Source organism: Cherax quadricarinatus, chromosome 72 (genome assembly GCF_038502225.1).
Source record: "Cherax quadricarinatus isolate ZL_2023a chromosome 72, ASM3850222v1, whole genome shotgun sequence".
Classification (NCBI taxonomy): Eukaryota; Metazoa; Arthropoda; class Malacostraca; order Decapoda; family Parastacidae; genus Cherax; species Cherax quadricarinatus.
In genome coordinates, this window is record NC_091363.1 from 13,329,884 (window position 1) to 13,357,354 (window position 27,471).

Below are 27,471 nucleotides of genomic sequence, written 5' to 3' on the forward strand. Positions count from 1 at the left end.
TAAACAAAAGTACCAACCACTCCAACACTATATCCCCCCCTGCTTTTAACATGATCCCATCAGTTCCAGCTGCTTTACCCCCTTTCATTCTACGTAATGCCTCACGTACCTCCACCACACTTACATTCTTCACTCCTTCACTCCTAAAAGATGGTATACCTCCCTGGCCAGTGCATGAAATTACCGCCTCCCTTTCTTCCTCAACATTTAAAAGTTCCTCAAAATATTCTCGCCATCTACCTAATACCTCCCTCTCCCCATCTACTAACTCCCCTACTCTGTTTTTAACTGACAAATCCATACTTTCCCTAGGCTTTCTTAACTTGTTTAACTCACTCCAAAATTTTTTCTTATTTTCATTAAAATTTCTTGACAGTGCCTCTCCCACTCTTTCATCTGCTCTCCTTTTGCACTCTCTCACCACTCTCTTCACCTTTCTTTTACTCTCCATATACTCTGCTCTTCTTATAACACTTCTGCTTTGTAAAAACCTCTCGTAAGCTACCTTTTTCTCTTTTATCACACCCTTTACTTCATCATTCCACCAATCACTCCTCTTTCCTCCTGCCCCCACCCTCCTATAACCACAAACTTCTGCCCCACATTCTAATACTGCATTTTTAAAACTATTCCAACCCTCTTCAACATTCCCCCACTACTCATCTTTGCACTAGCCCATTTTTCTGCCAATAGTCGCTTATATCTCGCCCGAACTTCCTCCTCCCTTAGTTTATACACTTTCACCTCCCTCTTAGTTGTTGTTGCCACCTTCCTCTTTTCCCATCTACCTCTTACTCTAACTGTAGCTACAACTAAATAATGATCCGATATATCAGTTGCCCCTCTATAAACATGTACATCCTGGAGCCTACCCATCAACCTTTTATCCACCAATACATAATCTAACAAACTACTTTCATTACGTGCTACATCATACCTTTTATATTTATTTATCCTCTTTTTCATAAAATATGTATTACTTATTACCAAATTTCTTTCTACACATAGCTCAATTAAAGGCTCCCCATTTACATTTACCCCTGGCACCCCAAATTTACCTACTATTCCCTCCATAACATTTTTACCCACTTTAGCATTGAAATCCCCAACCACCATTACTCTCACACTTGATTCAAAACTCCCCATGCATTCACTCAACATTTCCCAGAATCTCTCTCTCTCTCCTCTACACTTCTCTCTTCTCCAGGTGCATACACGCTTACTATAACCCACTTTTCACATCCAATCTTTATTTTACTCCACATAATCCTTGAATTTATACATTTGTAGTCCCTCTTTTCCTGCCATAGCTTATCCTTCAACATTATTGCTACTCCTTCTTTAGCTCTAACTCTATTTGAAACCCCTGACCTAATCCCATTTATTCCTCTCCATTGAAACTCTCCCACCCCCTTCAGCTTTGTTTCACTTAAAGCCAGGACATCCAGTTTCTTCTCATTCATAACATCCAGTATTATATTCATATATTCTTTCAACACACCGACAGTATCCCACCGAGGCGAGGTGGCCCAAAAGGAAAAACGAAAGTTTCTCCTTTTACATTTAGTAATATATACAGGAAAAGGGGTTACTAGCCCCTTGCTCCTGGCATTTTAGTTGCCTCTTACAACATGCATGGGGCACAGATGAAGAATTCTGTTCCACTTTCCCATGGAGATAAGAGGAAATAAACAAGAACAAGAACTAGAAAGAAAATAGAAGAAAACCCAGAGGGGTATGCATATATACACTTGTACATGTATGTGTAGTGTGACCTAAGTTTAAGTAGAAGTAGCAAGACGTACCTGAAATCTTGCATGTTCATGAGACAGAAAAAAGGACACCAGCAATCCTACCATCATGTAAAACAATTACAGGCTTTCGTTTTACACTCACTTGGCAGGACGGTAGTACCTCCCTGGGCGGTTGCTGTCTACCAACCTACTACCTAGGTATATTCATATATATTACCCATTAATTATAAATGTGTAAGATGCCAAGTAAGTATTGCAATTAATACTGATGTTTAGTATGCACTACATGCATGTGAAGGTACTTATATGTTTGTGTATACACACTTACCATATCTGATTGTTTTCTGTGTTTCTTAATACAGTAGTTCTTGCTTTCATAGTGCTTTCTTTTAATTCCATGGGGAGGTGGGTTAGAATCCTTCCTTCATGGGCAATGAGTTGTTGGAATGTATATGGTGTAGTGCATATAATGGGAAAGAATGAGAGGCTTTTGCAATGTATATATGATAAACAGAAGGTAGAGTATATGGAGAGAAAAAAAACAAAAATTAAAATGAATGGTGACGGAGTGCAGGGTGAAAAAATAGATCCAATGACTAGTTGAATTTTTCTTAGTAAATTTTGCTGAGACTAAGAAACAGTTTTGGTGAGAGAGTAATAAGTTGAGAAAGCTTGGGGAGCAAATACACTTGCTAATTAAAAGGAAGGGAGAGCTAGATGGAGAGGTGGAGGTACTGGAAAGATGGAAGGAATGTTTTGAGTTCTTACATGTTGTTAAAATGGAGATGGTGATTTCATGCACTGAGAGAAATAATAGCTAGTAGGAATTAGGAAGTGCAAGATGTGAATGTGGGGAAATTGATTTGATTTTCTTATATCCCTAACCTAAATGTGTTTACCCCTCCCCATTGCAATTCTCCTACCCATTTTAGCGCTAGAATGTATAAATAAACTAGTATATTAATCAGGCTTTGAGTACAGTATTTAAATTAATTTCTTCAACTTTGATGTTAATTTTTTTTTGTTTTTCAACATATCAGCCATCTCCCACTGAGGAAGGGTGACCCCAAAAAATAAAGAAACACTTTCACCATCATTCACACACAATCACTGTCTTTGCAGAGGTGCCCAGATATGACAGTTCAGAAGTCACTCCAAACGGCCAATACCCCAAACCCCTCCTTTAGCCCTTTGAGGGTCGCCAGGCCCTCTCAGAGACTTGTTCTCAGGGTCACCAAAATTTCAAAAAAAAAAAAAAAAATTATTTTTTTCTTATGAAAAGATACTAAATGCTGTAAAGAGTTTTTATGACGATATTGAGGCTCAGGTTAGGGTGTGCAGAAGAGAGGGAGACTACTTCTCAGTAAAAGTAGGTCTTACCTGGAGGTTATTCTGGGGATCAACGCCCCCGTGGCCCGGTCCATGACCAGGCCTCCCGATGGATCAGGGCCTGATCAACTAGGCTGTTACTGCTGGCCACACGCAGTCCAACGTACGAGCCACAGTCCGGCTGATCCGGCACTAACTTTAGGTATCTGTCCAGCTCTCTTGAAGGCAGCCAGGGGTTTATTGGCAATTCCCCTAATGCTTGATGGGAGGCTGTTGAACAGTCTTGGGGCCCAGACACTTACGGTGTTTTTCCTTAGTGTACCAATGGCACCCCTACTTTTAATTGGGGGCATTTTGCATCGCCTACCAAGTCTTTTACTTTCGTAGGGAGTGATTTCTGTGTGCAAATTTGGGACCATTCCTTCCAGGATTTTCCAAGTGTAGATTATGATATATCTCTCCCTCCTGCATTCCAACGAGTACAAGTCAAGTGCTTCCAAGCATTCCCAGTAGTTAAGGTGCTTGACAGAACTTATACGTGCAGTAAAGGATCTCTGTACACTCTCTAGATCTGCGATTTCACCTGCTTTGAATGGAGATGTTAATGTACAGCAGTATTCCAGCCTAGAGAGAACAAGTGATTTGAAAAAGATCATCATTGGCTTGGCATCTCTCGTTTGGAACGTTCTCATTATCCATCCTATCATTTTCTTTGCACGTGCGATCGTGGCGCTGTTGTGATCCTTGAAAGTGAGATCCTCAGATATTACTACTCCCAGGTCCCTTACATTATTTTTCCGCTCTATTGTATGGCCAGAGTCTCTAGTATACTCTGTTCTAGTTATTATCTCCTCCAGTTCTCCATAATGGAGTAGTTGGAATTTGTCCTCATTGAACATCATATTGTTTACCGTTGCCCACTGGAAAACTTTGTTTATATCTTCTTGGAGGTAAACCGCATCCTCAACAGATGACAGCCTCATGCAGATCCTAGTATCATCTGCTAAGGATAATACGGTGCTGTGATGTATATCTCTGTCTATGTCTGATATGAGAATGAGGAATAGGATGGGGGCGAGCACTGTGCCTTGTGGAACAGAGCTCTTCACTGTGGCAGCCTCCGATTTAACTCTGTTGACCACTACTCTTTGTGTTCGATTTGTTAGGAAGTTGAAGATCCATCTCGCCACTTTCCCAGTTATTCCTTTAGCATATATTTTATGGGCTATTATGCCTTGATCGCATTTGTCAAATGCTTTTGCAAAGTCTGATTATATAACATCTGCATTCTGATTTTCTTCCAGTGCATCCAAGGCCATATCATAGTGATCCAGTATTGTGAGAGGCAGGAGCGACCTGCCCTGAACCCATGTTGCCCATGTTTTGGAGAGAGAGTAATAAGTTGAGAAAGCTTGGGGAGCAAATACACTTGCTAGTTAAAAGGAAGGGAGAACTAGATGGAGAGGTGGAGGTACTGGAAAGATGGAAGGAATGTTTTGAGTTCTTGCATGTTGTTAAAATGGAGATTGTGATTTCATGCACTGGGTAAGGAGAAATAATAGCTAGTACGAATTAGGAAGTGCAAGATATGAATGTGGGGAAATTGATTTGATTTTCTTACATCCATTGCAATTCTCCTACCCATTTTAGTGCCAGAATGTATAAATAAACTAATATATTAATCATGCTTTGCGTACAGTATTTAAATTAATTTCTTCAAATTTGATGTTAATTTTTTTTTTGTTTTTCAACATATCAGCCATCTCCCACTGAGGAAGGGTGACCCCCAAAAATAAAGAAACACTTTCACCATCATTCACACATAATCACTGTCTTTGCAGAGGTTCCCAGATATGACAGTTCAGAAGTCACTCCAAACAGCTAATATCCCAAACCCCTCCTTTAACCCTTTGAGGGTCGCCAGGCCCTCTCAGAGACTTGTTCTCAGGGTCGCCAAAATTTCAAAAAAAAAAAAAAAAAATAATTTTTTCTTATGAAAAGATACTAAATGCTGTAAAGAGTTTTTATGAGGATAGTGAGGCTCAGGTTAGGGTGTGCAGAAGAGAGGGAGACTACTTCTCAGTGAAAGTAGGTCTTAGACAGGGATGTGTAATGTCACCATGGTGGTTTAATATATTTATAGATGGGGTTGTAAAAGAAGTAAATACTAGGGTGTTCAGGAGAGGGATGGGATTAAATTATAGGGAATTAAATACAAAGTGGGAAGTGACACAGTTGCTTTTTGCGGATGATACTGTGCTTATGGGAGATTCTAAAGAAAAGTTGCAAACGTTAGTGGATGAGTTTGAGAATGTGTGTAAAGGTAGAAAGTTGAAAGTGAACATAGAAAAGAGTAAGGTGATGAGGGTATCAAATCATTTAGATAAAGAAAAATTGGATATCAAATTGGGGAGGAGGAGTATGGAAGAAGTGAATGTTTTCAGATACTTGGGAGTTGACGTGTCGGCGGATGGATTTATGAAGGATGAGGTTAATCATAGAATTGATGAGGGAGAAAAGGTGAGTGGTGCGTTGAGGTATATGTGGAGTCAAAAAACGTTATCTATGGAGGCAAAGAAGGGAATGTATGAAAATATAGTAGTACCAACACTCTTATATGGGTGTGAAGCTTGGGTTGTGAATGCAGCAGCGAGGAGGCAGTTGGAGGCAGTGGAGATGTCCTGTCTAAGGGCAATGTGTGGTGTAAATATTATGCAGAAAATTCAGAGTGTGGAAATTAGGAGAAGGTGTGGAGTTAATAAAAAGTATTAGTCAGAGGGGTTGTTGAGGTGGTTTGGTCATTTAGAGAGAATGGACCAGAGTAGAATGACATGGAGAGCATTTAAATCTGTAGGGGAAGGAAGGCGGGGTAGGGGTCGTCCTCGAAAAGGTTGGAAGGAAGGGGTAAGGGATGTTTTGTGGGCTAGGGGCTTGGCCTTCTAGCAGGCGTGCATGAGCGTGTTCGATAGGAGTGAATGGAGACGAATGGTATTTGGGACCTGACGAGCTGTTGGAGTGTGAGCAGGGTAATATTTAGTGAAGGAATTCAGGGAAACCGGTTATTTTCATATAGTCGGACTTGAGTCCTGGAAATGGGAAGTACAATGCCTGCACTCTAAAGGAGGGGTTCGGGATATTAGCAGTTTGGAGGGATATGTTGTGTATCTTTATACGTATATGCTTCTAAACTTTTGTGTTCTGAGCACCTCTGCAAAAACAGTGATTATGTGTGAGTGAGGTGAAAGTGTTGAATGATGACGAAAGTATTTTCTTTTTGGGGGTGAGTGACGGGGATGTGGAAGAGTTGGTGGAGGACCACAGGGAAGAGCTAACCACTGACGAACTGCAAGAGCTTCAACTGGAACAGCATCAGACCACAGCTGAGGAATGAGGTTCCTCCTTCAGTGATTAAGGACATGTGTGGAATGTGGAATGAGTTGCAAAGTTTTGTTGAAAAGTATCACCCTGACCAAGCTGAAAAGAGCCATATCTGCAACATGCACAATGACAGTGTTTTGTCCCACTTCAGGGAAATCTTAAAGAAATGCCAGAAAAATACCTCTCTGGACAGATATTTTGTGTGACAGGGGTCCAGTGACTCTCAAGTTGTTCCCAGTGGCATTAAAAGAAGAAGGGAAGTAACCCAGATAAAGACTTGCTACCTAAATTCCTAATGGAAGGAGATTCTCCTTCTAAACAATAGTGTACACCTTCCTCCTATCCCCTCCTCCCATCTTCCATCCACCCAGAAGTCTTCAGTAAAGGTAAGTGTAATGTTATTATTATTTTTTATATGCATGTACTTGATTTCTCATTGATTTCAGTATATAAATCTTTATTTAATTTGAAAAAAAATATTTTATTTTAATATTTTTGGGTGTCTTGAACGGATTAATTTTATTTCCATTATTTCTTATGGGGAAAATGGTTTCGAGTTTCATGAATTTTGACTCTCGGCAGGCTCTCTGGAACGGATTAATCACGAAACTCGGGGGTCCACTGTATATACATATATATATATATATTATAGGTAGTAAGTTGGTAGACAGCAACCACCCAGGGAGGTACTACCGTCCTGCTAAGTGAGTGTAAAACGAAAGCCTGTAATTGTTTTACATGATGGTAGGATTGCTGGTGTCTTTTGTCTGTCTCATAAACATGCAAGATTTCAGGCATGTCTTGCTGCTTCTACTTACACTTAGGTCACACTACACATACATGTACAAGCATACAATTTTCCAGGGGAAAAAAAATTCGTCAGTACTGGCCCCTGAACATATTTTCGGGGAGTGAAAAATCGTTAACCGGGGTCCACTGTATAAAAAACCCTCGGGGTTTTCTTCATTTTTTTTCTACTTGTTTTGTTTATTTCATCCCCTTTGGGGGAAGGGAAAAAACTTCCTCCGAAAATCTGTTGAAAAGGGGAAAAATAAAATGCCTAAAGGGTAGAAACCCCCTTCTCCTGTATATTTAAAATTTGAAAGGGAAACTTTTTTTTTTTTGGGCCACCCCCTGGGGGGATGGGCCGGTTTTTAAAAGATATAATATATATATATTTTTTTTTTTTTTTCAACAAGCTCGCTCCCCTGGGCAGGGGCCCCAAAAAAGAAAGAAAATCCCAAAAAAGAAAAATATTTTATATATTCAACATTTTCCACACTCACACATTTCATAATATATATATATATATAAAATATATATATATATATATATATATATATATATATTATATATATATATATATATATATATATTTTATATATATATACATATATATATAATGTATATATATATATTGTGCATTATATATATATTATATATATATATATATATATATATATATATATAATATTATACATATAAATATATATATATATATATATATAATATATATATATAATATATATATATATATTAAATATATATATTATATATATATAATATTTATATATATATTATATATATATATAATATATAATATATATATATATATATGTCTGAATAAAAACGGTAATTCAAGAACTCAAAAATTAAGACCTTCTAAAATTTTTCTTTTATAGTTTAAAGTTTTTTTTTTTCAAATGTTTTGTAAAATTTTTAATTTTAAAAGAATCTTAGAAAACTTACCTAACCATTATAAAAAGAACAATTTATTTTAGCCTAACCCCAACTAAATATAATTTATATTTGTTTACAATAATTTAATATTAAACAAATACAGTGAAATATATTTTTCCGTTAGGTTCAGAATGATTTTAAAATTATTGCAAAAAATTTTTTTCACTTGTTTACTCAAAGATGGGTTTGCATTTAACCCAAAGATCGAAAGTTCCCATTAAACACATATATATATATATATATATATATATATATATATAAAAAAATAAAATATATATATATATATATATATTTTTATATATATATATATATATATATATATATAATTTATATATAAAATTTTTTTTTTTTTTTTTTTCAACAAGTCCCCCTTCCCACGGGCAGGGTGACCCAAAAAAAAAAGAAAACCCCCCAAAAGAAAATACTTACATCATTCAACACTTTCACCACACTCCACATTATCATTTTTTTTGCAGGGGGGCCCTAAATACAACAGTCTAGAAGCATAAACATATAAAGATACACAACATACCCCCTCCAAACTGCCAATACCCAAACCCTCCTTCAAAGTGCGGGCCTGCCCTTTTCCCAGGACTCAAGTCCAATTATGAAAATAACCTTTTCCCCTGAACCCCTTTCACAAATATTACCCTCTAAACCCAACAGATGCCGGGTCCCGACCTTCGCTCCATTCCCCCATCAAAACCGCCACGACGTTTGTGGAAGTCCCCCCCCACAAAACCTCCTTTACCCTCTCCAACCCCTTTGGGAAACCCCCCCTACCCGCCTGCCTTCCCATAGTTTTATATGCTTTCATGTCTTTTTCTACTGTGATCCATTCTCTCAAATGAAAACCACCTCAACAACCCCTTTCTGCCCTCTGACTAATACATTAACTCCAATTCCTAATTTCCCCCCAAATTTTCTGCAAAATTTACCCCAAAATTTCCCCTTAAACGGGACATCTCCGCTGCCCCCAAACCCCGCCCTCGGCGCATTTCCACCCAAGCCACACCCAATAAAGGGACTTATACTTCATACACCCTTTTTTGCCTCCATAGATTTTTTTTGACTCCATATCCCCAACGCACCACTCACCTTTTTCCTCATAAACTATGATTAACCTCATCCTTCATAAATCCTCCCCCACCAACCCCCGGGATCTGAAAACATTCACTTCTTCCATACCCTCCCCCCCAATTTGATACCCAAATTTTTCTTTATCTAAAATTTTTAACCCTCATACCATTTCTTTCTATGTTCACTTCAACTTTCACCTTACACACATTCCCAAACTCACCCCTAACCTTTAATTTTTTCTTTAAAATCCCCCATAAAAAGTATCATCAGAAAAAAGTAACTGTGCAATTCCTTTTTGAATTTGATTCCCTAATTTAACCCCACCCCCCTCCCAAACCCCCCTAGCATTTATTTCCTTTACAACCCCATCTATAAATATATTAAAAACCATGGTGACATTACACATCCCTGTCTAAGACCTACTTTTCCCGGGAAGTGTCCCCCCCTTCTACACCCCCCTAACCTACCTCATTCCTAAAAAAAACCTTTTAAAAGCATTTAATAAAACCACCATTCCATATACTTCAAATCTGACATTGCTCCTCTATCCACTCTTCATATCCCTTTTTCTAAATCCATAAATGCAAAAAAACTTCCCCTATTTTTTTATCAAATACTGTTCACATATATGCTTCAATGTAAAACCGATCTAATCCCCTACCCATTAAAAACCCCTTGCTCACCCCAATCACATTCTGTCTTACCCCCCTTTTTTCAATTATAACCCACTCACTTTTCCTGGTATACTCAGTGTTATTCCTCAAAATTTTTACAGTCTTTTTTTGTCCCCTTTCCCCTTTATATGGGACATACTTTTCCTCTCCAAACCTGGTCCCTTTTTTCATACATTTTTTAAAAAAAGTACCAACCACCCAAATATATCCCCTGCTTTTAACATTTCGCATGACCCCATCGCCCAGCTGTTTTACCCCCTTCTTTTTAGAAAATGCCTAAATTCCCCCACACTTACATTCTGCCTTCTTCCCCTAAAAGATGGTATCCCCCCTGACCAGTGCATGAAATTACTCCCTCTGTTTTTCCTTAACTTTTAAAAAATTCCTCAAAAAATTTCCCCATCTACCCAATCCCCCCATCTCCCATCTACTAACTCCTCTTTTTTTTTTAAACGCAAACCTATTTTCCTGGTTTTTTAACTTTTTAACTACCCAAAATTTTTTTTTATTTTTCATTAAAAATTTTTTGACAGTGCCTCCCTTATCATCTGCTCTCCTTTACCCCTCACCACTCTCTTTTCCTTTTTTTTTACCCCCATATACTCTGCTCTTCTTATAACACTTCGCTTTGAAAAAACCCCTCAAAACTACCTTTTTTTCTTTTTTCACACCCTTTTTCATTTACCCAAACACCCTCTTTCCCCCTGCCCCCACCCCCCCTATAACCACAAACTTCCCCACATTCTAAAACCATTTTAAAACTATTCCAACCCCCCTTAACCCCACTACTCATCTTTGCACTAGCCCCCCTTTCTGCCAATAGTGCATATCCACCCCGAACCCTCCCTCCCTAGTTTTACACTTTCACCTCCCCTTCTTGTTGTTGCCACCTTTCCCGTTTTCCCCTCTACCTCTTACCTAACTGTAGCTACAACTAAATAATGATCCAAAATCAGGCCCCCCTATAAACATGACACCGGGGCCTACCCACAACCTTTATCCCCCAATACATAATCTAATAAACTACTTTTATTACGACTACATCATATTGTTTTTTATTTATCCTCTTTTTCATAAAATATGTATTACTTATTACCAAATTTTTCACACATAGCCAAAAAGGCTCCCCCTTTACATTTACCCGGGACCCCAAATTTACCACTACCTCCCAACTTTTACCCACTTTGCATTAAAAACCCCAACCACCAACCACACTTGATTCAAAACTCCCCAAGTTCCTAAAATTTCCCAAAAACCCTCTCCCTACACCCCCCTTCCAGGGCATACCGCTATTATAACCCCTTTTTACTAAATAATCTTTCTTTCAACACACCCCGTATCCCCACCCAGGGGGGTGGCCCCAAAAGGGAAAAACAAAGTTTTTCCTTTTCATTTATAATAATAAGGGGAAGAGGTTACGCCCCCTTTCTCCCCGGGATTTTAGTCGCCTACAACACGCATGGCTTTCGGGGGAAGAATTCTGCCCCCCTTCCCATGGAGTAAGAGGAAAAAAACAAGAATAAAAACTAGAAAGAAAATAGAAAAACCCAGAGGGGTGTTTTATGTGCTTGTAATGTATGTGTAAAATGTAAGTAGAAGTAGCAAAACCTAAAACTTGCATGTTCATGAGACAGAAAAAAAAGGGCACCAGCAATCCTACCATCATGTAAAAAAAATTACAGGCTTTGTTTAATCACTTGGCAGGGCTGTACCTTCCCCGGGGGTTTTGCCCCAACCTATACCTAGGGTATATATATATATATATATATATATATATATATATATATATATATATATATATATATATATATATATATATATATATATATATATATATATATATATATTTTATATATTTATATTTTTATTTTTCTTTAACAATGGCCGTCTCCCACCCAGGCAGGGGGACCCAAAAAAAAAAAATTTTCCCAAAAAAAATCTTTCATCATCATTCAACACTTTCACCACACTCGCACAATCACTTTTTTGCAGAGGTGCTCAGAATCAAAGTCTAGAAGCATACACATATAAAGATACACAAATATCCCCCAAACTGCCCCAAAATCCCAAACCCTCCTTTAAAGTGGGGATTGTACTTCCCATTTCCCGGACTCAAGTCCACTATATGAAAATAACCGGTTTCCTGAAACCCTTCACTAAATATTACCTGCTCCCCCTCCAACAGATCCCAGGTCCGACCATTCGCCCTTCACTCCTATCTAAATGCTCCGATGCTTGCTGGGAAATCCCAAACCTCTCGCCACAAAACCTCCTTTTCCCCCCTCTCCAACCCCTTTGAGGATGACCCCTTCCCCCCTTCCCCTATAGATTTTATGTTTCCATGTCATTCTGCTTTTATCCATACTTTAAAACCATTCTTCTACCCCCTGACTAATACTTTTATTAACTCCACACCTTTTTCCCAATTTCCACCCAATTTTCTGCAAATATTTAAACCCCAATCCCTTAGGGATATCTCCACTGCCTCCCAAACCGCCCCCTGCTGCATTTTTCCAACCCCAACCACACCATTAAAAGTGTTTACTACATTTTCCAACATTCCCTTTGCCCCCATAGATAACGTTTTTTACTCACATATACCCAATGACCACTCCTTTTTTCCTCTTCTTCCCTGATTAACCTATCCTTCATAAACCATCCCCCACACGTCAACTCCCAAGTATCTGAAAACATTCACTTTTTCCCTACCCTCCCCCCCCAATTTGATATCCAATTTTTCTTTTTCTAAAAATTTGTCCCCCATCACCTTCCTTTTTTGTTTCCTTTTTAAATTTCTACCTTTACACACATTCCCAAACTCATGCACTAACCTTTTAATTTTTTTTTAGAATCTATAAGCACAATCTAGCAAAAATAACGTAATTCCATTTTAATTTATTCCAAAAAATTTTAAACCATCCCCGAAATAGCATTTACCCCTTACAACCCCATCATAAATATATTAAACAACCAGGGGAAATTAAAATCACGCATGACCTACTTTTACCGAAGTATCACCTCTCTTCTCAACCTAACCTGAACCTCACTATCCTCATAAAACCCTTTTCAGATTTAAAACCACCACCTATTCCATATACTTGCAAACGTCACATTGCTCCCCCATCCCTCTATCATATCCCTTTTTTAAATCCATAAATGCAAAAAAACTTCCCCTACCTTTTTTAAAACATGGACCCCCATGATCACCCGACCCCAGTTATGTAAATGTTATTTAGGGGGCGCTTTCGGGATGTTTGGGGGGCTGAAAACAACATTTACAATATTCCTTATGGGAACAAATTCGTAGTAATGGCACCTGAGCATATTTTGGGGTGAAAATATGTTTAACGGGGTCCCCTGTACTGTTCACATTTTTTTTTATTAATACACTGGGTGATTCACCGGGAGGGGGGGCCCCAAAGAAAAACTTTCACCATCTTCACTCCATCAGTCTTTCCAGAAGGGTGCTTTAAATACAGTTTTAAATGCAACTACCCCTCCTTCAGGTGCAATGTACTTCCCCTTAGGATAATCTGGCGTGCGGGTTTTCCCCCAACCCCCATAAATGTTACTTTTTTCCCTCCCACAACCCGGCGTATTAAAAAAATTTGTCTCCATTCCCCATAAACACGCCCGATGCCTGCTGGGAAATCCAAGCCCTCGCACACAAAAAAACCCCCACCCCCCCCTCCAACCCCCGGCCCCCACCCTTCCCCTTCCCCACAACGAACCTCTGAAGTTATTCCGGCCCCCATTCTCCCACATGTCCCCAACCCCCAACAACCCTTTTCAGCACTCTGGGCCAGTTTTGTAATCCCGCACCCCCCCCTTCCCCAAAATACGAATTTCGCATTATATTCACACCACACATTGCTCTCAGACAGCATCTCTACTGCCCCAGCCTTTTCCCCCCGCCCCATATCACCCCTGCTTCCACCCTAAAGAGCGTTGGTAAAATACCCCAAAATTCCCTTGCCTCCAAAGGGCAAAGTTTTTTGTCTCCCCAGACTCCCAAATTTCCCCCCCCCTTTTCCCCTCATCAATTCTATGATTCACCTCATCTTTTTAGACCCATCCCTGACACCCCCCTAAATATCTGAATAATCACCTCCTCCCTACCCCTCCTCCCAAACTGAATCCAAATTTTTCATCACCTAATCTTTTTTATCCCCTAACCTTTTCCGATTACTTTAATTTTCTTCTTTTCCCCTCAAATTCACCAACCTCCAAAAATCTTAGAATCTCCCAAGAGCAAGTGTCATCAGCAAAGAGCAACTGGAAACCCCACTTTATGTGGTTTCATCTTTAACTCCACCCCCTTGCCAAGGCCTCGATTTACTTTTCTTACCCCCATCTATAAATATTTATTTTTTATCCGGGCCCCAAAATTGGGGTCACCCCCAGTGTCCCAAAAATTTAAAAAAAAAAAGTTATTTTTTCTTTAAATCGAGAGAATCTTTTTAAGGTAAAAACAAAAAAAATTTTTGGGGAAAATTAGAAATTTGCTTCCCAATTTTTTATGTGTCAGAAACTTGGTTTTTTTGGGTTTGACTCCCCTTTAGGCCCAAATTTCATTATTCCAATAAAAATTTGTATTTATAGTATTACTTTATTCTATCGGGGCAAAGAAATCGCCCAAATCAACTTTTCAACTTTTAAAAAAAGTGATGAAATTTTAATTTAATTTAACACAAAGTTCAAAAAATTCCAATTTCAAAAATAGGGTCCAGAATGAACAATGTAGGCATTTCTGGAATTTCAACATTTCCCCTGTTCATTAGTTATGTTTTTGAGGCTTTACAAATAAATTCAATTTTGATTTTTATTCACATAATGAATTTTATTCACACCAAAAAAAAGAAGATTTATGTTACAATACTGTAATAGTTGTACAAATATCATCACCATTGGGAAGTTTAAAAACCCCCAGCTGATTATTAGACGGGATTTTTTTACTTTGTATCAGCAAAATTTTAAAATTTCGCATTTTGAGTCAGTTTGCATTTCAGTTAAAACCAATCAAAATTATTCATTTCTTAATATGTCTTCCATTCTATCAAAAAACCAAAAAATCCAAATCAACTATAAAAAAATACGAAAAAAAACTGAAAGTTGTGTTTTAATCGAAAAAACGTTTCATTTTTTTTTTCTCATTTAAAAAGGGGCTGAGGATCTGTTTTTGTGGGGCCCCATACCCCATAGATGTATTTTCTATCTAGGCCCAAATTTCCACTCACAGTTTATCAGAGTGAGTGAGTCATGGCTAGATCACGGGCCCCGAACGTAAAGCCTAGATTCAGGGGGCACCCCAAAAGGGTTAAAACAAAAAACCCCCGTGAATCCACATCCTTTTCAAGGCCCACTTTTTCGGGGAAAAAATTTTCCCTTTTCCCAACTTAACGGCCTACTATCCCCGTAAAAATCTTTCACTCCAGTAACCTACCTCCCACCCCCACCTGCAACATCCCCTTGCCCCTATCCACCCTGTCATACGCCTTTTTCCCAAAACCATAAATACCCCAAAAAACCTCTTTAGCCTTATCAAATACTGTTCATTATATTTTCACTGTTAACACCTGGTCCACACACCCCTACCTTTCCTAAAGCCCCTTGTTCATCTGCTATACTATTCTCCGCCTTACTCTTAATTCTTTCAATAATAACTCTACCATACACTTTGCCAGGTATACTCAACAGACTTATCCCCTATAATTTTTGCACTCTCTTTATCCCTTTGCCTTTATACAAAGGAACTATGCATGCTCTCTGCCAATCCCTAGGTACCTTGCCCTTCCATACATTTATTAAATAATTGCACCAACCACTCCAAAACTATATCCCCACCTGCTTTTAACATTTCTATCTTTATCCCATCAATCCCGGCTGCCTTACCCCCTTTCATTTTACCTACTGCCTCACGAACTTCCCCCACACTCACAACTGGCTCTTCCTCACTCCTACAAGATGTTGTTCCTCCTGCCCTATACACGAAATCACAGCTTCCCTATCTTCATCAACATTTAACAGTTCCTCAAAATATTCCCTCCATCTTCCCAATACCTCTAACTCTCCATTTAATAACTCTCCTCTCCTATTTTTAACTGACAAATCCATTTGTTCTCTAGGCTTTCTTAACTTGTTAATCTCACTCCAAAACTTTTTCTTATTTTCAACAAAATTTGTTGATAACATCTCACCCACTCTCTCATTTGCTCTCTTTTTACATTGCTTCACCACTCTCTTAACCTCTCTCTTTTTCTCCATATACTCTTCCCTCCTTGCATCACTTCTACTTTGTAAAAACTTCTCATATGCTAACTTTTTCTCCCTTACTACTCTCTTCACATCATCATTCCAACAATCGCTCCTCTTCCCTCCCGCACCCACTTTCCTGTAACCACAAACTTCTGCTGAACACTCTAACACTACATTTTTAAACCTACCCCATACCTCTTTGACCCCATTGCCTATGCTCTCATTAGCCCTTCTATCCTCCAATAGCTGTTTATATCTTACCCTAACTGCTTCCTCTTTTAGTTTATAAATCTTCACCTCTCTCTTCCCTGATGCTTCTATTCTCCTTGTATCCCATCTACCTTTTACTCTCAGTGTAGCTACAACTAGAAAGTGATCTGATACATCTGTGGCCCCTCTATAAACATGTACATCCTGAAGTCTACTCAACAGTCTTTTATCTACCAATACATAATCCAACAAACTACTGTCATTTCGCCCTACATCATATCTTGTATACTTATTTATCCTCTTTTTCTTAAAATATGTATTACCTATAACTAAACCCCTTTCTATACAAAGTTCAATCAAAGGGCTCCCATTATCATTTACACCTGGCACCCCAAACTTACCTACCACACCCTCTCTAAAAGTTTCTCCTACTTTAGCATACAGGTCCCCTACCACAATTACTCTCTCACTTGGTTCAAAGGCTCCTATACATTCACTTAACATCTCCCAAAATATCTCTCTCCTCTCTGCATTCCTCTCTTGTCCAAGTGCATACACGCTTATTATGACCCACTTCTCGCATCCAACCTTTACTTTAATCCACATAATTCTTGAATTTACACATTCATATTCTCTTTTCTCCTTCCATAACTGATCATTCAACATTACTGCTACCCCTTCCTTTGCTCTAACTCTCTCAGATACTCCAGATTTAATCCCATATATTTCCCCCCACCGAAACTCCCCTACCTTCTTCAGTTTTGTTTCGCTTAGGGCCAGGACATCCAACTTCTTTTCATTCATAACATCAGCAATCATCTGTTTCTTGTCATCCGCACTACATCCACACACATTTAAGCATCCCAGTTTTATAAAGTTTTTCTTCTTCTCTTTTTTAGTAAATGTCTACAGGAGAAGGGGTTACTAGCCCATTGCTCCCGGCATTTTAGTCGTCTCATACGACACGCATGGCTTACGGAGGAAAGATTCTTTTCCACTTCCCCATGGACAGTAGAAGAAATAAAGAGGAACATGAGCTATTTAGAAAAAGGTGAAAAACCTACATGTATGTATATATGTATGCATGTGCGTGTCTGTGAAGTGTGACCAAAGTGTAAGTAGGAGTAGCAAGATATCCCTGTTATCTAGCGTGTTTATGAGACAGAAAAAGAAACCAGCAATCCTACCATCATGCAAAACAGTTACAGGTTTTTGTTTCACAGTCATCTGGCAGGACGGTAGTACTTCCCTTGGTGGTTGCTGTCTACCAACCTACTACCTACACCAACCTTTCTTTTTCACATATATGCTTCAATGTAAACACTTGATCTACACATCCCCTACCCACTCTGAAACCTCCTTGCTCATCCGCAATCCTGCATTCTGTCTTACCTCTAATTCTTTCAATTATAACCACTTTTCCTGGTATACTCAATAAACTTATTCCTCTATAATTTTTACAATCTCTTTCGTCCCCTTTCCCTTTATATAAAGGGACTATACATGCTCTCCGCCAATCCCTAGGTACCTTCCCCTCTTTCATACATTTATTAAACAAAAGTACCAACTACTCGAACACTACATCCCCCCCTGCTTTTAACATTTCTGTCATGATCCCATACATACATACATACATACACAAGGTAGTAGGTTGGTAGACAGCAACCGCCCAGGGAGGTACTACCGTCATGCCAAGTGAGTTTAAAATGAAAGCCTCTAATTGTTTTACATGATGGTAGAATTGCTGGTGTCCTTTTTTCTGTCTCTGAACATGCAAGATTTCAGGTACGTCTTGCTAATTCTGCTGACACTTAGGTCACACTACACATACATGTACAAGCACATATATACACTCCCCTCTGGGTTTTCTATTTTCTTTCTAGTTCTTATTCTTGTTTATTTTCCTCTTATCTCCATGGGGAAGTGGAACAGAATTCTTCCTCCGTAAGCCATGCTCGTTGTAAGAGGCGACTAAAATGCCAGAAGCAAGGGGCTGGTAACCTCTTCTGCTGTATATATTACTAAATGTAAAAGGAGAAACTTTCGTTTTTCCTTCTGGGCCACCCCGCCTCGGTGGGATACGGCCAGTGTGTTGAAAGAAAGAATATACATACATCTACCTACCTACCTACCTCCCTCACTCACTCACTCACTCATTCGCTCTTGCATTTGTATGACTTGCAAGTAGTCCAAGGTGTACTGAAATGTCATCATAAGCTTCTCTGTCCTAAGTGTTGGTTATTTGTATATACTACTACTATTTTTTTTTTTTTTTCCAACAAGTCGGCTGTCTCCCACCAAGGCAGGGTGACCCAAAAAAGAAAGAAAATCCCCTAAAAGAAAATACTTTCATCATCATTCAACACTTTCACCACACTCACACATTATCACTGTTTTTGCAGAGGTGCTCAGAATACAACAGTTTAGAAGCATACACATATAAAGATACACAACATATCCCTCCAAACTACTACTACTAATAATACTAATACAGTATTCCCTCCTGTATCCGTGGGTGATGCGTTCCAAGCTCTACTGTGGATACCTGAAACCATCGATAGTAGCGAACCCTGTATATGTCAGTTTTCGTTTACATACATACCCATGATAAAATTTAATTGATAAATTACGTACAGTTAGTTGAGAATTAGCACTGCTTCACAGATGGGAAGCACTTTATGACCTCTCTTAGGCTTTCAGCAATTGGCACCATCACAACTTCTGTGCTTTGGTGTCGTTATTAAGGAAAATTAAGGGTTATTTTCGATCCATGGTAAACTGTGGATAACCTGAATCTGTGGATACAAGGGTTCTACTGTATACATTTTGAGGGGATTGGATTGTTCTTATTCATTTTATTTTCTCATTTTCAGCTTTGTATGAGAGGGCGAGTTCATATTTTCAAATGGTTAGAGATGGCAGCAGCAAAAGAGGATAAGAAGAGAGGTATTTTGACAACTGAAGCTGAGTTTCGAAAATTACAGTTACGAAAACCATCTTCTTGCACAGATTTTAGGTATGGTTTATATGTACTTTTACTAACAGGATGTACACTATTATCAATAACTAACCAGATATATAGTTTTTGTATGTTTTTATGATTTCTGCTTATGTATACTGTAGTTATTTTTGAAGTATTTTGACCCCAACACTTACTGTTTTTGTTGTTAGGTTTGGTCATAATTTTGTGTGATATATATAAATTTTTAGTTTTATATCTAATTTATTGAGTTTGCTTCACTCATGTATAATATTATTAAATACCCGTATACTCAGGTAGTCAAACAACCTGATAAATTCCTTTCATAACATTGATAATCCTAAACATTTACATTTTACTGGGTAAGTAGGAAATTATTTTGTATTTAATTGCATAAAAATTTATACTTATACCTGAATGAAGCATATATGTGAACAGTATTTAGATAAAGGTAGGGAAGTTTTTATTGCATTTATGGATTTAGAAAAGGCATATGATAGAGTGGATAGGGGAGCAATATGGCAGATATTGCAAGCATGTGGAATAGGTGGTAAGTTACTAAATGCTGTAAAGAGTTTTTATGAGGATAGTGAAGCTCAGGTTAGGGTGTGTAGAAGAGAGGTAGACTACTTCCTAGTAAAAGTAGGTCTTAGACAGGGATGTGTAATGTCACCATGGTTGTTTAATATATTTATAGATGGGGTTGTAAAAGAAGTAAGTGCTAGGGTGTTCGGGAGAGGGGTGAGATTAAATTATGAGGAATTAAATAGAAAATGGGAAGTGACCACAGCTACTTTTTGCTGATGATACTGTGCTTTTGGGAGATTCTAAAGAAAAATTGCTAAGGTTAGTGGACGAATTTGGGAGTGTGTGTGTAGAGGTAGAAAGTTGAAAGTGAATGTAGAAAAGAGTAAGGTGATGAGGGTATCAAATTATTTAGATAAAGAAAAATTGGATATCAAATTGGGGAGGAGGAGTATGGAAGAAGTGAATGTTTTCAGATATTTGGGAGTTGACGTGTCAGCGGATGGATTTATGAAGGATGAGGTTAATCATAGAATTGATGAAGGAAAAAAGGTGAGTGGTGCATTGAGATATATGTGGAGGCAAAAAAAATGTTATCTATGGAGGCAAAGAAGGGAATGTATGAAAGTATAGTAGTACCAACACTCTTATATGGGTGTGACGCTTGGGTTGTATAGGCTGCAGCCAGGAGGCGGTTGGAGGCAGTGGAGATGTCCTGTCTAAGGGCAATGTGTAGTGTAAATATTATGCAGAAGATTCGGAGTGTGGAAATTAGGAGAAGGTGTGGAGTTAATAAAAGTATTAGTCAGAGGGCTGAAGAGGGGTTATTGAGGTGGTTTGGTCATTTAGAGAGAATGGATCAAAGTTGAATGACATAGAGAGCGTATAAATCTCTAGGGGAAGGAAGGCGGGATAGGGGTCATCCTCGAAAAGGTTGGAGGGAGGGGGTAAAGGAGGTTTTGTGGGCGAGGGGTTAGGACTTCCAGCAAGCACGCGTGAATGTGTTAGATAAGAGTGAATGGAGACGAATGGTATTTGGGACATGACGAGCTGTTAGAGTGTGAGCTGGGTAATATTTAGTGAAGGGATTTAGGGAAACCAGTTATTTTATATAGCCAGACTTGAGTCCTGGAAATGGGAAGTACAATGCCTGCACTTTAAAGGAGGGGTTTGGGATATTGACAGTTTGGAGGGATATGTTGTGTATCTTTATACGTATATACTTCTAAATTGTTGTATTCTGAGCACCTCTGCAAAAACAGTGAGTGTGTGTGAGTGAGGTGAAAGTGTTGAATGATGATGAAAGTATTTTCTTTTTGGAGATTTTCTTTCTTTTTGGGTCATCCTGCCTCGGTGGGAGGCGGCTTACTTGTAAAAAAAAAAAATCTGAATGGGGAATTTCACTAAGACATTAATTAAATTTTGCAATAATAGAATATCAAGTACATAAATATATGATAAAACAACATCAATACAGGAAAAAATTATTAGAAAAAAAAAGATGTTTGAGGAATTTAACATCTCTGTACTATATATTGTGATGTTGGTGTAAATTTACTGATAGATTAATAATCATTATTACCACCTTTTTACATACACAGTAAATGTATGTGTGTGAATTGTATATTTTTAACTGGTTGGACAATGTTTGAGAGATTTTAAACTACTGTACTGGGTTCTTTTAAAGGGAAGCTTGTTGTCTTGTGAGTGTGAGAGTGTAGCCCTTTTAATGTATGGAGTAGTGAACGACTGACTAATTCTAATGTTTCTCAAATTCCAAAGCATCTTATCCTGCATTTCATATATGTTTGGGCAAAATACTGTATAAATAAGAGAACATGAAATTCTATAATACTGTATAAATAAGAGAACATGAAATTCTATAATACTGTATAAATAAGAGAACATGAAATTCTATAATACTGTATAAATAAGAGAACATGAAATTCTATAATACTGTATAAATAAGAGAACATGAAATTCTATAATACTGTATAAATAAGAGAACATGAAATTCTATAATACTGTATAAATAAGAGAACATGAAATTCTATAATACTCTATAAATAAGAGAACATGAAATTCTATAATACTCTATAAATAAGAGAACATGAAATTCTATAATACTCTATAAATAAGAGAACATGAAATTATTTTTTTTAGTTAAGTAATTTGAATTGTTCAACAAGGATTTCTAGTGTTGCAGGGTAATACTATACCTGAAATGTTGAAGTCCTCTACCTCTCTTTGTGTTATTCTAACCATCTCTAATGTTTGTACTTGTGTATTAATTCTTCCATGAGTAGGAAAAAAGTTGGCTGCTATATAGCAAATGCTTTTTTTAACAGTGTAAGCCACTAAAACTATACACGCTTCACTGTAATGATGTAGAGTGTTTTCTGCTAAATGTAATGCCGTTTTTGATACAGTGAAGACGGTAGTGTTTAGCAAGATAAATATTGCCAAGCTTGGTGGCTTCTCTCTATTTGAACTGTCTATATACTGTATAAATAACATAAACTAGGTTTTATATATAGCATTTTGTTTTAAGTTGGAATTGTTGCAGCACTGTTACTACTAATTGTATTGTGAAAATTTGTGTAATGTCCAAGACACTTTAAGCAGGAAAAAAGCTTTACTGTATGACATTTCACCCATAGTGGGGTTCTATCAAATACAATACCCTGTATTTGATTAAGCTTCGTTGTGGGTAAAACAGCGCATGATAAAAGTTTTACTCTGCTGAAAGTGTCCTCGAAATTACCACTTCTTGGTACAGTGGAACCTAGAGTTTCGGCCACCCCCTGTTTTGGCAGTTTTGAGTTTCGGTCACTTTTTTGGGCTAATTTTTGTCTTGAGTTTTGAAAAGTACATTGAGTTTCAGTTACCGTACCAGACCTGTCCACCTGCCTGCGCCCACACAAAGCATCCCACGCATGCGTTGAGTCAGTCTGGCTTTGTTTCTTCTCGAGTGAACATTACCCTGCACTATCATCCAAACATTTCACAATAATCCATTGTTTTTTGTGCTTGTTGATTAAGTGCGACTGCTACATAATTAACCATGGGCCCAAAGAAACTTCCTAGTGCCAGCCCTTTGGTAAAGAAAGTGAGAGAAACAATAGAATTGAAGAAAGAAATTGTAGCAAAGTATGAAAGTGGAGGAGGAAGAGAGAGGGGAGAATGTGCCTTCTTTAGTGATTCTACGATATGTATGATACTAAAGCAGCAGGAGTCGATAAAGGCAATAGCGCCAGCCTTAACAGTGTAGCAAGTAAGTTGAGGAATTAAGCGATAGAAAAAGGACACGAAACTAACTCCTCCAGTGTTATTGGAGGTATATAGGGCCACTGACAACACTGCCGCTGCCACTACCACTATATTGCTTATGCTGCCAATGGCCCTGATAACCCAGCACCACCACCACCGCCACCACTTGTGACATACGTAATGACATATTTTATTCATTCTGAAGTATATATCATGTTTCTATGTTATTAATATTGTTTATTATGTCATATTAGATCAATTGTGATAGATAAATAAGCAGTAGAGTTGATATTAACATCATATTGAAGGAGTATCTTGTCCTGTCTCCAAACAAACTCTTCTTCTTCCATAAGCCATCAAGAGTCGTCAGTAAAGGTATGTAATGTTTATATTTATTTACATTTATTTCTCATTGTTTTCTGTATGTAAAACTATATTTATTCTTTAAAAAATTAAATTTTTGCGAGTATTTTTGGGTGTCTTGAATGGATTAATTGGATTTACATTATTTCTTATGGGAAATATTGCTTTGACTTTCGAACAGTTTGAGTTTCAGCCGAGCTTCTGGAACGGATTACTGACGAAACTTGAGGTTCCACTGTATATGCATTATCCATCAAGATAATTTGTGATCATACTACTGTATATTGTCCTCATACTACTGTATATTGTCCTCATACTACTGTATATTGTCCTAATTTATGGTTTTCCACAATGGCCGTTGTATAGCAATAAGATACTGAAACTCAAGAACTTTCTATATACTATATTTATACTGTAGTCTGTTTAGTCCCACAAATAGAGAAAATAGTTAGCTTAAAGCACAAATTATGTAGTAATAGTTGTTTTAGTTTGTGTGTTGGTGTTAGCAGTACAGTACAGTATGGTACAGTGAACCCTCTAATTAATGGACTAATATGTTATTGTCTGTAGTCTGAATTATGAAATTAATTTCCTGTGATTGTGAGAAACAGAAAATTCTGATTCAGCAGACTTGGTCCACTGATCCAGTAGACTACTGGACGCTATAAATACAGGTATTGTAATCTGTAAAACATTACAATACTTTACAGATACAGTACAGTACTGCATTGTAAATACAGTACTGTATCTGTATAGCACTGTATAATACAGTAGTACCTGTATTGTAAATAAAAAAAAATAAAAGTACAGTACTGTACATGTACAGTACTGTTCTCTATAGTAATTTTATAGTATATAGTATACAGTAATTTTATTAATGTTTTTGTGGTGGAGAGATAAGATGTGAATGGTTTGTTTCTTAACACATACCACTAGGGCACTACCCTTAACCTTCCTGATTAGTTCTAGTTTCTGCTTAACACTGAGAGCCACACATTTCCTCTTAGCACTACTCCCTGCTTTAGAAGCCAGTGTTAACTGTGATTAGTTAATATGTTGATAAAGTCAGAAAACATTGCATCCTGGGAAAATTGGAGACTAAGTGATGAGTGTATGTGTGAAGGAGCACAGACAATAAACTGGCATGGGTGCCTGTGACTCGAGGAACAATGAAAATAGACAGATTTGGGATGTGGACACAAGTGTAAGAATCATTGGACTTAGTCTAATGATTCAGAAGACAACCAGGCATTTTTGTTATGGATAAAATCCGTAATAACAAACTTTTTTAAATTTTATCTGATGATTCCATTGTATGTCAGGCTATTGTTTTTGTCCATAATAATTGAAATCTATTAAATGGCAGTCTGTTAATTAGAGGTTTTACTGTAGTTATTATGAACAGTATCTTCAAGCATTAAAGCTTTGCATAGTTTTATGGTAAATCACTGCCAAATATAGTATAATAGTTGTCTGATTCCAGTTTTGTGGGATTTAGTGGATTACCATCCTTTATTAGTTTTCATTATTATAACCTGAGCATATGAAACCTAGTACTGTTAAATAATCTAACATTTGAAACCTTAATTCATCTCAGGAAAACATTTTATCTGCGATTGAAAGAAGAGTGGCACTTAGGGATATTAAAACTTAACAGACCATATGTCTTTAATTTTTGTGTGTTATACATTCTTAATTGGTAATGTATAAAGCTGAACATCAAGTAGAAAATTGTCAAAGGTAAAGGTGAAACAGCCACATACATAAGGCAACATAAATAAATACTTTGGAAATAGACATCTTTTATACCTCAATTTTTAGGGAAGTCGAGGAATCTCCGTCAGAGGTCAACAAGGAAAATTTAGATGCTCTGGATTCTACTCTAGCCAACGTGGGGTGGTCGCTACCTCTCCTGCATTGTGTGGTGGCCGTGGTAGTTGTAGTACTTGTAGCCTATGTAAGTTGTGAGGCATGATGTGTGTGTGCGTGTGTGTATATAGCAACAGCTAACTCGGTAAAGCGCTTTAACAATTAATTCTGGAAGGCCTTGTACAAAGCAACAGCAACTTCAAGTTGTTCAGCTGTTTTCAAGCTACTCACAGCTAACCCAAAGTTTGGAGAAGGAACTCAAGGCAATGTTTCAGTCAGTCTTGGGCCATTATCAAGTCAGCTGATTAATTAAATGTGAAAAGTACCTAAAGACAAGTCAGGTGAGGAATAAGTTAGAATACAAGTTGCCTAAAGTTTCCTCACTAAATTGTGGGTTAGTTGTGATTTGTTCCAGCCACAATATTGCGACTTTTATTTTTGAAGCCACATTACATAAACTTTGACGCTGTGGATGTAGACTTTCTGGTTATTTGAGATTTAACAGAAATGTTTTTATGTAAAAAATATTTGAACGTATTGTGAGGCTGCTGTTGTTGACCTTAAAATGGCAAAATTTTAGCCTGGAATGGGAAAACTAATATGTACTTTTTAGTTTACTCTCTTGTCTATGCACCTTATTTCATACTTAATGATTATTAGTCTTATATTTTTGCTAATGAATTCTCTCTTTTTTTTTTTTTAAGCTGAGCATTTATGAATACTAATATGTAGTATAAATACAGGATAAATTTCCAGCCATGTGAGTTTAAATATATTCTAAACAAACATTATTAATTAAATCTTTATGCATTTCTGTAATAAACTGGTAATTTTATAATTTACATACTGCAGTGATGTAATATAGAATTTGTGCTAAAAGTGAATTGAAAATGAGATGTAGAAATTACCCCCATCTTCCTATCTGCCCATTAAAGTGATTATTTAGCTGCCTGTTAAATAATCACTGAGGACAACTGGCCTGTTGCTCTTCATTTTTAAGGGCCACTGAGGAAGGTACAAAGGGTATCATATCTGCATCCCAATTAGTGGATGGAGGATCAAGCTTTTGTATTTAATCTTCATTTTAATACAGTGCACTTTCAAGAGGTTTTTTGTACCTGACAACTATTTGGCAGACATTCCTATTGCCCTACATTTTTGCCTTAGTCTATTTGCAGGGATATCCCATTATCTGTTGTCTTTCCCATAACTGAAAATTGAGGCATTTTCTCAACATGATTGTTCTTTTCCTTAATAATTAAGGAATTTTTAAAAATTCGATACCTAACGTTAAGAGAAAGTTGTTGGAGTAACAGTTATATGTGTAGCTTTATGAATAAATGAGGGATAAGGAATGCAGGTGAAGCACTATCAGACTTCACCTGTTTCTTTGCCTAAGTATTTTTTATCCAGATCAGTTTGGATATATTAATGAGATATGTGTAATTCATAATAATTTTGTACTTGTAGTATTACAAAAATGTGGTTTGTGTTAAAGTAATGAATAATTCTCACAGTTTTTGAGTTGTACTTTTTCTTTGTTCTAGGTTTGTGAACGGGTTCTTCGATCCCCGACACAAGCGTAGTACGATGGACAGTGGGTATAGTACTTGTGAAAGTGTTGACCAGAGATGGTCAAAGGAAAGTCAAGAGGTGAGTATCCAGTACAGTTATAAATATCTTCTCAAGTGTAAGTTTTCTTATTCCTTTGCAAGATAAATTTGGAAAATTTGTTACATGTATCTCACAAAATATTGATACAGGTATTGTATTTTCTGGCATATAAGATGAATGAGCATATAAGACACACTCCAGTTTTGACAGGCATATTCTAGGAAAACTAAAAAAAAAATCCAGTACTTGCTTCAACATGAGAGTGAGTCAGTGGCTGGCTCTTATGCGCACAGCATAGATGAAAGAGGTGGGACCTTGTGCAACGTGTCTACTCCGCCGCCACCAACCACCTAAACAAACATATCTACCTGTTGTTAACAGATAGCTACTCTACAATTATTTACAAATGTAGAAGTTGTTTACTTATTAC

The 27,471-nt window shown here is 37.4% G+C and overlaps 1 protein-coding gene across 7 annotated transcripts in view; it reads left to right on the forward strand.

Annotated features, from left to right (window-relative positions):
- Window positions 1–27,471, forward strand: part of Lrch (Leucine-rich-repeats and calponin homology domain protein) — a 384,944-nt gene that overhangs the window by 247,334 nt on the left and 110,139 nt on the right. For all 7 annotated transcript variants that reach the window (XM_053794995.2, XM_053794998.2, XM_053794997.2 and 4 more), the window contains exons 5-6: window positions 19,294–19,436; window positions 26,975–27,080. In XM_053794995.2, coding sequence (XP_053650970.2) covers window positions 19,294–19,436; window positions 26,975–27,080 — 249 coding nt within the window. The remainder of the gene's footprint in view (window positions 1–19,293; window positions 19,437–26,974; window positions 27,081–27,471) is intronic.